The 13,266-nt window shown below is 40.0% G+C and overlaps 2 protein-coding genes across 2 annotated transcripts in view; one reads left to right on the forward strand and one right to left on the reverse strand.

The window, feature by feature from the left end:
* ASB5 (ankyrin repeat and SOCS box containing 5) overlaps nt 1–4,207 on the reverse strand; it is an 83,686-nt gene extending 79,479 nt beyond the window's left edge. The window contains exon 1 of the mRNA XM_004280919.3: nt 4,187–4,207. The gene's annotated coding sequence lies outside the window, so the exon portion shown is untranslated. The remainder of the gene's footprint in view (nt 1–4,186) is intronic.
* A 312-nt stretch (nt 4,208–4,519) lies between these two features.
* SPCS3 (signal peptidase complex subunit 3) lies at nt 4,520–12,666 on the forward strand. The gene is made up of 5 exons (XM_004280921.4): nt 4,520–4,799; nt 6,221–6,294; nt 8,255–8,331; nt 11,448–11,563; nt 12,511–12,666. Exons 1-5 carry the CDS (start codon nt 4,657–4,659, stop codon nt 12,641–12,643), a joined length of 543 nt encoding a protein of 180 aa, XP_004280969.1. The 5' UTR covers nt 4,520–4,656; the 3' UTR covers nt 12,644–12,666.
* Nucleotides 12,667–13,266: the final 600 nt, after the last annotated feature.

A 13,266-nucleotide genomic window follows, 5' to 3' on the forward strand; every position in this document is an offset into this window, starting at 1 on the left:
CTCTTGGAAAATGTAACTAAGCATGTCTTCCCCAGTCGACCACTCCCTATTTATTCAAGTGCTGACAAAGCACTCCAGCTGTTCCTCTCATAACTGCCATCAGGTTCTCAGTAGAAATTATCAAAGAGGAGAAGACATTTAGTCAAAAAGTGCTAAACCTTAACTGAGGTCTACAGTATTATTTTAGATAAATAACAGCGTCAATTTCCTCCCATGCAATCTTGGCATTTGACAAGCTAGAACTCCGATCGAAAGCATTAAGAGGAAAAGAAGAATACTTTATGATGCTAAAGACACCATTCATAGTGAAGACATACTATTACTTAACAAATTGTATAAAGCAGAAAGTATAAAGATGAGAGGAAAAACAGACAAAAACACAATAATTTGGAGACTTCAACACATCTCTCTCAATCCAAGAAAACAAAGATAACAAAACGTTAATAAGGAAATAAAAGACACAGATAACATAATCAATAAGATAGATCTCATAGATCTATATCAAGCTCTGTATACCATTAGCAGAAAATACATACCCTTTTCCAGTGCACACTGAATATTCACAAAAGTGACATTTTAGGCCACAAAGAAGACCTCAGTAATCCAAAGAGTAGAAACAACATTCTCTGTCTACATGAAATAAAATCAGACATCAATTTAAAACCATCAAAAGGAAAAAGGTCCCTCCTCCTGGAAATGTAGCTCGTGTGCGCATGCACACACACGCGCGCGCACACACACACACAATTAAGCTACCCCTCAGAAGAGAAATACAAAATTTAAACACAACTGATCAAAAATTTTAGGATACAGCTGAAGTGGTTATCGTAACAATAAAAATGAAAATATGTCAATTAAATGTCTAATCCTTAAAGCTAGAAAACCAAGGAAAAGTGGAATGGAAATAGTTGATAATGTTAAAAACAAAAGTTAATGAATAAGAAAACAAAGAACTGTAGACTTAATTAGGAAATGTAAAAGATAGTTCTTTGAAAAAATTCAACAAAGAAAAAATACTAATTAAAATAATTAAAAAGGGAGAAAGCACACATATAGGTAATTACAATGAACAATCAATAACCATCAAAAAAGAAGAGTAGGGCTTCCCTGGTGGCGCAGTGGTTGAGAGTCCGCCTGCCGATGCAGGGGACGCGGGTTCGTGCCACGGTCCGGGAAGATCCCACATGCCGCGGAGCGGCTGGGCCTGTGAGCCATGGCCGCTGAGCCTGCGCGTCCGGAGCCTGTGCTCCGCGATGGGAGAGGCCGCAACAGTGAGAGCCCGCGTACCGCAAAAAAAAAAAAAAAAAAAAAAAAAAGAAGAGTAGCATCTCAAGGTAATTTCTACCCAATTTTTAAAGAACAGATAAATCCAAGTGCCACTTAAATATCCTAGTGCATAGAAAAACAAGGAAAACTTACAAATTCATATTCTGAGTATAATATTATGACCAAAAAAGAAAAACATGGATCAATTTCACTTATGGATATTTATGGCAAAAACTTAAAAGAACAATTAGAAAAGAAAGCCCAAGATCATATTAAAAATTAATTCATCATGGGCTTCCCCGGTGGCGCAGTGGTTGAGAGTCCACCTGCCGATGCAGGGGACACGGGTTCGTGCCACGGTCCGGGAAGATCCCACATGCCGCGGAACGGCTGGGCCCGTGAGCCATGGCCGCTGAGCCTGCGCGTCCGGAGCCTGTGCTCCGCAACGGGAGAGGCCACAACAGTGAGAGGCCCCCGTACCGCAAAAAAAAAAAAAATTAATTCATCATGACCAAGTGGAGTTTATTCCAGGAATGTGCAATGGTTCAATATTAGGAAATCTGTTCATATAATCCATCATATTAATAGAGTGTCTTAGTTTGTTCTGGCTGCTATAACAAATTACCATAGACTGGGTGGCTTATAAATAACAGAAGTTCATTTCTCACAGTTCTGGAGGGTCAGAAGTCCAAGATCGTGGTGCCGGTGGATTCAGTGTCTGGTGAGAGCCGGCTTCCTGGTTCATAGACTGGCAGTCTTCTCATTGAGTCCCCACATGAAGGAAGGGGTAAGGGACCTCTCTGGGGTCTCTTTTAGAAGGGCACTCATCCTATTCATGAGGGCTCCACCCTCATGACCTGATCACCTACTGGAAGTCCCATCTCTTAATACCATCACACTGGGAGTTAGGATTTCAACATATGAATTTGGGGGGTGGGGTCACAAACATTCAGTCTATGGCATAGAGTTAGGGAGAAAAATTATGCGATCACATCCAAAGATACAGAAAACACATGTGAAAATAATTCAACACTCATTCATGTTAAAGAACACTTCTCAATAAAAAAGGAATTAATGGATATTTCCTAGATATCACTATGATACACACACACACACACACACACACACACCACTTACATCACAAAGCCACTATCTTACTTGCTGGAGAAATGAAAGGATGCCAATTATCTCCATTATTGAGGATTTTGTTAGAAATATTAGCTACTGTGATGGACAAGAGAATGCAATTAGAAATTTAAAAACTGGAAAGGAAAAGGTAAAGTGTTCTCTAATGTACATGGTATGATTAAGTATCTAGACAATCCAAAGAAACAATGGGAGAATTACAACAGAATAAGAGAATTCCCCACCCCATCCCTATTCTGCTCCTATCGTGGACTTGCATGTGTTTTTGGAACTTCCAGTCACTCAAGTTCAAGCCATGATGTCATAATAATAATATTAATTTCACTTGTGCTTTCACAATCTCCTTTCCACCATATTTTGCATACACCCCTATCTAAGCAATTGCTAAATCATAGATTTTTGACTCTGAAATGTCCCTATCGTTCTTTTTTTTGTCCCTTTGTGGTCAACATCAGACGCTTACTCTCTACATGTAACTTATAAATGGCTGTCTGTTCAGTGATGCCACTCTTGTTTAACATGTAACTTCTTGTGATATAAGATCCTAACTCCTTGGCCAGGTTTTCTACAAAAGGCCCTTAATATATCTTTCCAGACTCTTTTCCACCTAATGGTTTATACATACATTGTTCAGCTGGACCACTCTGCTGGGTATCTCTTACATAAACCCATACTTGCAGTCCCGTATCTTTTAGAATACTCTCTTTGGACATCAACACCTGTAACAACAAGCATCCCTTCTCTAAGTCATCCTATAATAAGAATACCTAATTGTTTTGTTTATGCACTGTGCTAAGTATTCAATAAATCGTTGCTTTATTGAATAACCTCTGGCTGCCTGGAAGATAAAAATTTAGGGTTTTAACTCAACTAAGGATCTCTCCTTAGTTTATAGTTTATCCATTTTTCATTACTTGGCTTTGCTCCAGTTTAGCAGGGACTTTGCCTTATTAGTCCTGTACTCTCAAAGCCTAGAACTCTACCTGGAACAGCAGGCACTTAGTAATAATTCTAACTGCATGGCTGTATGAAAACTGAGTGATTAATGAATAATGCAAAGAAGCAAGGGCTCAACGATAGACAACGTAAGTCAGCATCAGGATCATACCATCACTTTCTGGTTTGCAGGTATCTCAGGTGTTCGTAAACTCTTCTGGCTTACGGACAGAGAATTTAAAAAAAAAATAATTTCAGCGGATTACTGGGCCCTCTGAATCCCATTTTTATAAGTACGAAAAAGCCTCGTTGCAAAAGGAACAAAGGTGTTGGCAGACGGTATATTTAAGCTCAGGGATTGGCACTGTATGAACCCTACGGCCCCTAAGGGCCATTATGTATTGAGGGCTTGCTAATGTTAAATTGTAAGTTTATGTATTTTATAGTACATATCTTCTTTATATATGATACATATTAAATATTTTATGTAAATAAAACTTAAATTATACTTCGTGAGACATAGCGATTCCACAGCCACCACCGCCTTTGATCCTAAGGACCTAGTGAGGTCATCCTTTCAGCTCCCCAATACACCTTGTTAAATGGACTATTTACTCTGGGTAGCAGCATCCTTATCGGCTAACACAGCGTTAGCGGCCGCTGTAAGGCAAAGCATTAATAGGAACTGGTCTAAGGTTGGGCGTGGAAAGTAAAGTAAAGGCTCCCACGCCCTCCGAAAAAGCCGAAGTTCTAACTTTGACCAGGTTTGACAAAGGGGAAGACTCGGCGCTTTCTAAAGCTCTGTTTCCAAACGCGACACGTCAGGACACAAACCAACCTGGCCCCGCTGCCGGTTTAAAGTGCAAATCGACGGAACCTAAGCACCCAGAAAGCCGCAGCGCCAGAGCACCTGCCGTAAGGGCGGGGAAAGGACGGTGGGCGAGCCGCGGGCCGAACGACGGGAAGCCAGCGCCCAGGAGGCGGGCCTTCCGCGGCGAAGCCCCGCCCCTCCCTTGCTGGTCGCTGATTGGTGGCGGCGCCAGGCCGCGCGAGGAGGGGCGGGCCCCCGCGCGGCTCCGGCTCTCCGGTTCGGCGCGTCCCGCCCGCTGGTGGGTGTGTCCAGGCGGCGGGAGCGCGCGCGCTCGCTCTCGTCCGGGGACCGGAAAGGAGGCGGGGCCGCGGCAGCGCGCCCCACTCCCCGCACCCCGGAACGCTCGGCGCAGGCGGCGCGGCTCGCAGAGAGGTGGACCGCGGCGGGAACGGGGTGCCGGGTGTGCGTGGGGAGCGGGTTTCGGGGCGTCGGCCGCGATGAACACGGTGCTGTCGCGGGCGAACTCGCTGTTCGCCTTCTCGCTGAGCGTGATGGCGGCGCTCACCTTCGGCTGCTTCATCACCACCGCCTTCAAAGACCGGAGCGTCCCGGTGCGGCTGCACGTCTCGAGGATCATGCTGTGAGTACGGCCGGGGTCGGGCGGCGGGGCCGGGGCGGGGCGGGGGGCGCCGAGGCCGGGCTGCCGCGCGAACCCCCTCCCCTCCCCGCCTCCCCGAGCGGCCTTCGCCCTCGGGCGGATCCACTGGGGGCTCTCCCTCGACTCCCACCCTCCGCCGCACCTTCCCGGGCTTGCTCTTAAATGTTCGTTTCGAGCGCTGCTCGGGTCGCTGCCTCCGCTTCCTTCCTGTGCCTCACTTCCCTCGCCCGCGCCCGGCCAATAAGGGAGCACCACACCAGCCCAGCGGCTCACCCGGCCGCACCCCCGCCGGCGCGGGGCTCGGGGTCCCGGGCGCTCCCGGCCCGACTCGCCCCCCGACAGCCCCTCCGCGGGGTCCGTCCCCCTCGTCCCGCCGCCGAAGGTACCCGCGGCGCCTGCGAAGTTGGCAAGAGAGGTTTGGATGCCCGGGGAGGAGTCGGCCTCCCAGCGCTCCCAGGCGGCGTGCTTTTAATTTTGTGAAGGGCTAGCCGCTTGAATAAATCTGCGAAAATGCCCGAAGTAGAATTTTGAAATGACATTGTCCTTTCGTTAATGCCCATTTTTTTATGCTGATTTTTATTCTCTGGCACTTTCTTCGATTCGTAGCTTTTTTTTCCCCCCTGGTTCTCGTGTCCTTCTTATCTGTGCCATCTTCCAACGAAAGCTCCCTCGTCTTCAACCTTAGTTTTATTTCTAAGTCACAAACGCCAACAAGCCAGTCATCTAATGGCTATTCCCCACTTATTTTTTTTTTTCCTCCCTGCATTGATGTTTGTTAGGTACTCTTTTTTAGATTCCGGTAGACTCAGGCTGGACATCACGAGCGCTGTCTGCTCTGGGAGGGCTTAGAAGAGGGTGGCTCATGGTACACACTGAACAGCTGTTAGCTACTGTGAACCTTGAGCAAGCTTCCTACCTTCCTGGGTCTTCATTTCCTTTTGTCTGAAGTGGAAGTAATATCCAACTCGTAGGCCTGTTGTGAGGATTGAGATAATTGTCAAAAACACATAGTGGCCCTGACCCGGACGCATACGTAGTACGTGCTCAGTGAATAGTAGTTGTTCATTTAATCTTGGTTTCCATACCACCTTGCAGTCAGATGTAATTTTCTTCTACCCAGTCTACCAAATCACTTGACATCGAGTATTTCCACATTCTATGAGCACTTTTTTTCTCCCCCTGGGTTTTGTTAGGGGTTCTTTGAAGGTAAATGAAAATAGCTGAAGACCTACTCCTATAGTGGATTAGAATGTTTCTATTGTCACACTTACCAGTTTCTCTGATTTTTACTTTTTTCTTTGTGGGATACAGCTAGACCCTGTCTTTCACGTATGTAAGGAATTTTGTGAGTTTTGTATGCTGTTATATATGAAGGATGGTGAAACTATTATCTTTATTTCTAGAAAAAATGTAGAAGACTTCACTGGACCTAGAGAAAGAAGTGATCTGGGATTCATTACATTTGATATAACTGCTGATATCCTTTTTAGCAAATATTTCATCGCTCTTTCTCTAGTATTACAATGATATACATATTTAGTGATTTGGGGGACAGTAAGTATGTTTATCCATTGAATCAGTCAGACCTTGGAAATTTCTATGCCTATGTTTTCATCAGTATAGTCGTGTTAATACCTCCTCGTTCAACCTTGAGAAAACTTGTATTTATAGATTGATGAGTTATTATTGTGTGAACACACTTTAAATTCTTCACAGAAACATTAAATAGATCTAAAGTTATAAGAGAGTTTGAATCTGTATTTAGGAAAGAAGATAAAATTAGATCATTTAAATTAAAGACGGAAGAATGTAACCACTACTCAGCCTACTTAGATGTAACGTTTCATGTACAATCCCCAAGAATATGTCCATGTTTTGTGATAGCAGAGAGAAACATATGTTGAAAAAGTGAATTGCATCTGCTGTGATTCAGAAGGTCATTGTCAAATGATTATTGGTAAACCATATTAGCATTATCGTTCTTTTTATAAGTACTTTTATAGTAAGAGTCAGAGAAATCGTAACAATTAAAAGAGTTATTTAAAATGGACGTGATTTAAATATTTTCTCTTTATTTTGAACTTCCACCTTTTGACACCTCTGGTCACTGGGCCAGTTTAATCTTCTCTTAGGGTCTTAGATTACTATCTTGGCAGCATTGTTACCTGCCACTTCTGGGATCTCATCTGCCTTTTTAAGACCCCAGGATTAAAGTTGGTTATGGAGATTGAACTGTTTGAACTTGTGTAAAGCAACTATCTGAACAGTGGAAGCAGATTATCTACCTGTGGAGTTTACCTGACAAGTCTCTTTACTAGCCTGGAATTATTTTTAACTTGAGTTTTTTAGAAATAAATTACTAGGTTTAGAAGTAGACTAGGAATTAGTTCTGTAGGCACTTTTTTAGGAAATAGAGTACACCATCAGAAAAGTCCTGTGTTAAACTTTGGCTTTTAGGTCTTCATCTCTTAAAAAAAAAAAAAATCTAAGCTAGTGAGAGAGAGTTTGGAGCTAGTGTGAAAGTAGGAACTTTGTGTATGTGGGCAATTATAGTGAAATTTAATTTCATCATTTGTAGTTTAGATTTTCTTAATATGGCTGCTAAAACTTGAAATTGTACCTGTTTTTATAGAGAGATATTTAAGGCTTCTGAATTCCAAAATAGTGATTCTTAGTGGATACACATATCTAAGAGTGGAATGTCATGAACATGTAGCTGTTAGTATATAAACGGATATAATAAAATGACTTAACCATTTACATATGATGCTTAATGAAATCCAAACATTAACTCAGTTCATTTCTCAGTGACACACCAGTCTTGTAATTAATCCTGGTGAGTTTTTTTCACTCGGGTGCAAACTAATGAAACCAGATTGGTATTCAGCTGTGTACTCTTACTAAAGCACTTCATGGGTTGAGACATTTTGATCTCTACTGGCATATGTCCAAAAATAATATGTACAATTTACCGTACTTGGTTTAATTACTTGAGCCTAGTTCACTTTTGCTTAACATTAAGTTATATTGTGGTGATTGGTTATACTCAGAACTCCAGTGGAATCATATGTGCTTGAAATACTAAGTCCTCTTTCTTTTAGACTTAGTGGGTTGATTTTACAGAAAACGAAATTTTGTATTTCTCGGTTAAGTTTGTATTAATTGAAGTATCTCAGGTAGTAATGCTTAGAGGAGCAGGGCAGGATACTGATAATCTCACTGATATTTTTTGACTTTGGAATGAGCTGGATTTTACAGTATATCATCTTCTATATATTTTTATTAAATTAGAGGCCCAGTATGTTTCTGGGCCACCTCCTTTTTTTTTTTTTAATTTTAGTATCAGTATTGCTATGAATAATTAATTTAAGAATAACTAAAATCTGTTTTAAAGTTGTATGCTGCTTTATGATTTATATATCCCTTAATTTATATACATCTAGAAAATATATTTGATTGGAATGTTAAGCAGTTGTTTCTTTATTTATCAGCCGAATATTCAACAAAAAATAATGTAAGTATATGTATAGAAGTATTTTCATAGATATTTAAAACCTCATTCTTTAGAAAAGAATATAAATTTTATATATTCGAAATATCTGACCTGAGTAATTTAGTAAATATCACAAGCCCATGGAAAGGTGACTCTACTAAGAAAACTTCATCTCCTTTGGTAGCTTCTGTCTTTCTTGTTTTTCTGTCTGCTTCTACAGCCCCCCTGCATTGTGGTTCCCGAGAGTGGGGTGCAAGCAAGGTAATGCCTAGATATATAAGGAAAACAATTAAGAGCTACTATTTCTTTTCTTATGGATCTAAGAAGAGTTGCCAGATTTTCAGTTTGTTCAGCTTTTTACTTGGCGTTAGGATGCAGTGGCAAGTTGCAAGCTCCCCGTGTGCCACGCCGGAAGCCAAAAGTCCATTTATGTATTTCTCAATTTAAAGTAAGAGGGAAAAGATGTGAAATTTTACTGATACTCTGTGGACTGACACTGATACTCTACTGGGTCCTTAAGTCACACGCCTCCTAAAACACGCACCTTCTCTGGAGGAAGAGGGGGAATTCTGTAGGGCAAGCGGTCAGCCTGCTGCATACATGTATCCGTTCACTTTCAGCATTTTGCAAAGTTGTGCAATGTGTACCCAATTGAGTAGATTATATCATCTAGTTTTAAATAAACTAATCCTCACAAATGGAAAAATGGTTAAAAAATTCTTTCAAAGAAATTAGAGATTGAAGAGAATGCTAACGGTCCAGACACGTGTGAGCGACAGGAAAATGGCCGAGCTGACAGCCACGTTAAAGGATTAAAAAAAAAAATCAAAGAGATCTAATAAATAGTTGGCTGAGAACAATTTAGCATTAGTCAAGAAGCCTATTTGAAATGCACATTTACATTCACTATCAATAATAATATATCTAACGATAATAGTAATGTGTATCATGTACGTAATTTGTAAATAAAGATGCGTAGTTTGGGTTCAAAATAATTCATTATCAAAAATCTTTGGAGACTGTTTGCAGTGATAAGCTCCAACAGGATGTTGCTGAACTATGGGTTATGAGGAAATGAGGCGGTCGAATTACTCCTCAGCTAAGTCCTCTTTAAGCTAAGATACTCTCTCCACAACTACCATTAGAGATAGACGGCAAGATACTTGAATCAGTGAAATTTGTAACTTGTGCTTACAACTCTGTTACCCAGATATGTAATCAAAAACTGTAAAGATAACTAATTTGTGAATCGTCTCTTAGATTATTTTAAAATCCATCTAAATATTTATATTTTTCCTCTTTTAATACGTGATGTGAGCTGTTCTGATAGTCTTTTATTAAGCCATATATCTACAATTAATTTATATTGAGAAATACATTACTTTGTTTTGAGTTGTACAGGACTCATCAGTTTGAGCACTTAAAGTAGTCTTTTTAATCTTAAATTAGAGTTGATTAGAAGTTTTATAATTAAAAGCTATTAAACTGTTAGATTAAAACCTATTATAACATTATTAAAACTATTAGTTTGTGACTGAAATTTATTAGTCCAGTCTGATTTAGAGCTTTTGTTGAAGATAAAGAGTAAGGGTTAAAATACTTATATAGCATATTGATAAAACAGAAATCTTCTTAGGTCCTAAAAGTGTAAGGTGAATGATTCTGGTATGTGCATTAACTCCGAAAGGTGAAATCTGTGGACTCAAAATGTGCTTCTATGTTGTTTTTACCTGAGTTACCCTTATGTTTTGTTATCAGCATAGCCTGAGGTAATTCGTAGTGAAGAGATGAGTCTACTTCTGTATTGTATTTGAACTGTATATTCATTTTCAAGGGATGACAAATGAATCAACTTTATTTGTTGATTGGTTTGATTAGTTAACTGGAATCATTAGCACTTCAATTCTTTGTATATTTATTTTGAGCACATCTCTTATGGAGGATACTTTGTTGGGCAGTAAGAATATTGGGTTGAATAAGTTTTGATCCCTGCCCTTGAGAATCAACAAAGCGTTAAACAGAAAAAGCTGCTCTTTAGATAAGAGTGACAGCCGTAAGCACAAGTATTCTACAAGTTTCAGCAAATGATCCAAATAAATACGTCACCTTCTTGGTGATGGATACACCTGAGTCAGATCATCACCCTGATTTACTCCAGCATGGCTAGTAAGTTAATACAGTTTGGAATTTGACAGATCACTGCTTTGGTGAATGAATAAATATACATAAAAAGTCATTTTACTTTGGCATATCTTTGATTCTGTGTTCTTCAGTCTTGATGTTTCTGTTTAATGTTGGAGGGTTTAAGGTGAAGATTTGAACCCCTTTTTAGAACTTAACTGCTCCACATTTCTTTTTAGTTAATGCTGAGCAGTTGGCCTCACAAGCTAATGGATGGTAGCTTCATAAGAACACATTTCTTGGCATTTAGAAGTGGTTACAAATGTGCTTTTTCTCCATTTCGTAACTCTAATTTTCCAAACGAAACTTGCTTATGATATGTCAAAGCAGTGGCTTAAAAGAATTGTCTGACTTCTAGGATTTTGCCAGTAAAACAATAATAGCCTATGTTTCCTTAAAGGAAAAAAAAAACCTAAAAAGTCTTCATTTCTTTAGTGATGCCTTGATAATTTAAAAACCTTGGAGATATATAAATTTTCATGAGATAATCTAGCAGCAGTGACCTGTATTAGCAGTGTGATCTACAGGGATTAGTTCTCTCTGTTTCCCTGGCACCATGTAGTGTCCACAGGGTTGGAGGGTCTCAGAAATTTTACAGGGAAAAGTGATTTAAAAGAATGCTTCCCTTCTAGGGATTCTAGTGCCTTCTGTTTCTCCTAGGGCCTCACTCTGGAGAGCACGTAAGTCTAAAACCTTGCATTAAACTTTGAGGGCTCTAAATAATACAGTTGCCTTGGCGAAAGGGGTGATTTCCTTTAGGGAAGTATCTTTCTTTTGTCCAGAAGTTTCACTCCTGTGTCTGTCCACTTGTTACCATTTTGTCTGCTTTAAGATTTTAGCAGTTCCCTCAAAGTTGGATTCATTCATATAAATTAAACTCTTCGCTTAACATACTTTTGAAGTGACAGAGATGCTATATCTGTTGAATTATCTAATTAATTTTTATTTTAATGTAGGCTCTGAACCAGGTTGTTCTGTGGGACAAGATTGTTCTGAGAGGTGATAATCCAAAGCTGCTGCTGAAAGATATGAAAACAAAGTATTTTTTCTTTGACGATGGAAATGGTCTCAAGTGAGCAATTCTTTGTCATTTTTTACGTGTGATGTTACATGAAGGGGAGAGAAAGACGTGATGTGTTTTTATTTTAAAGAAAAACAGCTAAAAAAAAGTTGAGAAAGAAAAGTATTTATACAGATGTGAACTGGAAGATGGGGTAGAAATAGTACCGTGCAAACCCAGGTCTAAAAAAGTGCCCAGTTCTCTCGCATTATGGGAACTGTAATGGTGAGACGAGGAGGGCCTGGGGCTTCTGCCCTTAAGGGTACAGGGAGCCTGGGCTGCTGGCCCGGGAGTGGGACTGTCGTCAAAGGGCTCCTTCGGGGGTGTCAGAGGAGCCTGCCTGGGAACCTGAACGAGGAAGCCGCGTGTTGGTCTAGGAGTTGATACTGAAGTTTCTAGTTTCGGTTCACTTAATCTCTCTGAACCTCAGCTTCCTTTTATACAAAATGAAGGAATTAGAACGATTGATCTTTTGGGTCAGTTTTAGCTCTTAAGCTCTGCGGGTCAACTTTGGAAAGGATTTTAGGGGAGAGCTATTTTAACCAAACCTGGTTTTGTAGATGAAAAGTTTCCAGCCCTGAGAGAGTTTGATTGATTCAGGTTTGCCCATCTGGATAATGATAGAATTAGGTTTCAAATCATCGTCTCCTGATTTCTAGCTCAAATCTCTCTGTTTTCTGTGTTTTACTCATTTAAGCGTTTTGGTTGATGGCTCGAATAACTGTGACTTAAGTGACTTGAGGAGGGTCATTATGGGGGACCTGCAGTGAGAATGCTGCTGTTTCCCAGCATCATCTCGGATCTCAAATGACTTGAGAAGAACTTGTGTGTAGATTAGAATTCCAATTAGGAATAGCTGGTTAAAAATAAAGTATTTGATACCTCAGTGCTTGAATTAAAACGTTTTTATTGAACTACAAATGTTTCTGCTGACATCTGTTTATTATATCTTTTTATAGGGGAAACAGGAATGTCACTTTAACCCTATCTTGGAACGTTGTACCAAATGCTGGAATTCTACCTCTTGTGACAGGATCAGGACATGTATCTGTCCCATTTCCAGATACATATGAAATAACGAAGAGTTATTAAATTATTCTGAATTTGAAACAGCATATTTTTGTACCAATGAATTGTATCTTGTTTATCTCTTCCCTTGCATCTTTATTTGTTTTGGGTTGTTAACTTTTTTTTTTTTTTGGTGTAAGAATGAACATCAAAAGGCATATTTGAAGGGAAAGGTTAATGTACCACTTAATTTTCCAAACAAAAACAAACAAAGGCCATCAGAGTGGAGTATTATAAGAATAAGACAGCCACATGAGAAGCATTTGTGAAATATTTATATTTGAAGTATTCCCTGTATTTCCATTATTCTTTATGGAATATGAAGTGAGCATGAAGGGTAGTTAAAACTTTCAGGTGCCTGTGGAGTTATAAGAACTCTATTTATGCCTTGCATTTATGCAAGTTCACATTGGATGTGATTTAGAAGCAGACATTCTCTATGACCTCTTTTAGGGTATGTCTGAATACTGGAAAAATTAATACAATTGTTGGTGAGAAGCCTGGTTTACAAAATAGCGAAAAGTGATGAATTTTATTCCGTTTGTCTTAGGAATGCCCACAATGCTTGTTTTTCTGACAGGTGACTAGCAACTTCCTCCACTAAAGACTAAATACCTCTTTATATGCTGTAAATCATTCTAAAATCA

The sequence above is a fragment of the Orcinus orca genome, chromosome 21 (assembly GCF_937001465.1).
Source record: "Orcinus orca chromosome 21, mOrcOrc1.1, whole genome shotgun sequence".
NCBI lineage: Eukaryota > Metazoa > Chordata > Mammalia > Artiodactyla > Delphinidae > Orcinus > Orcinus orca.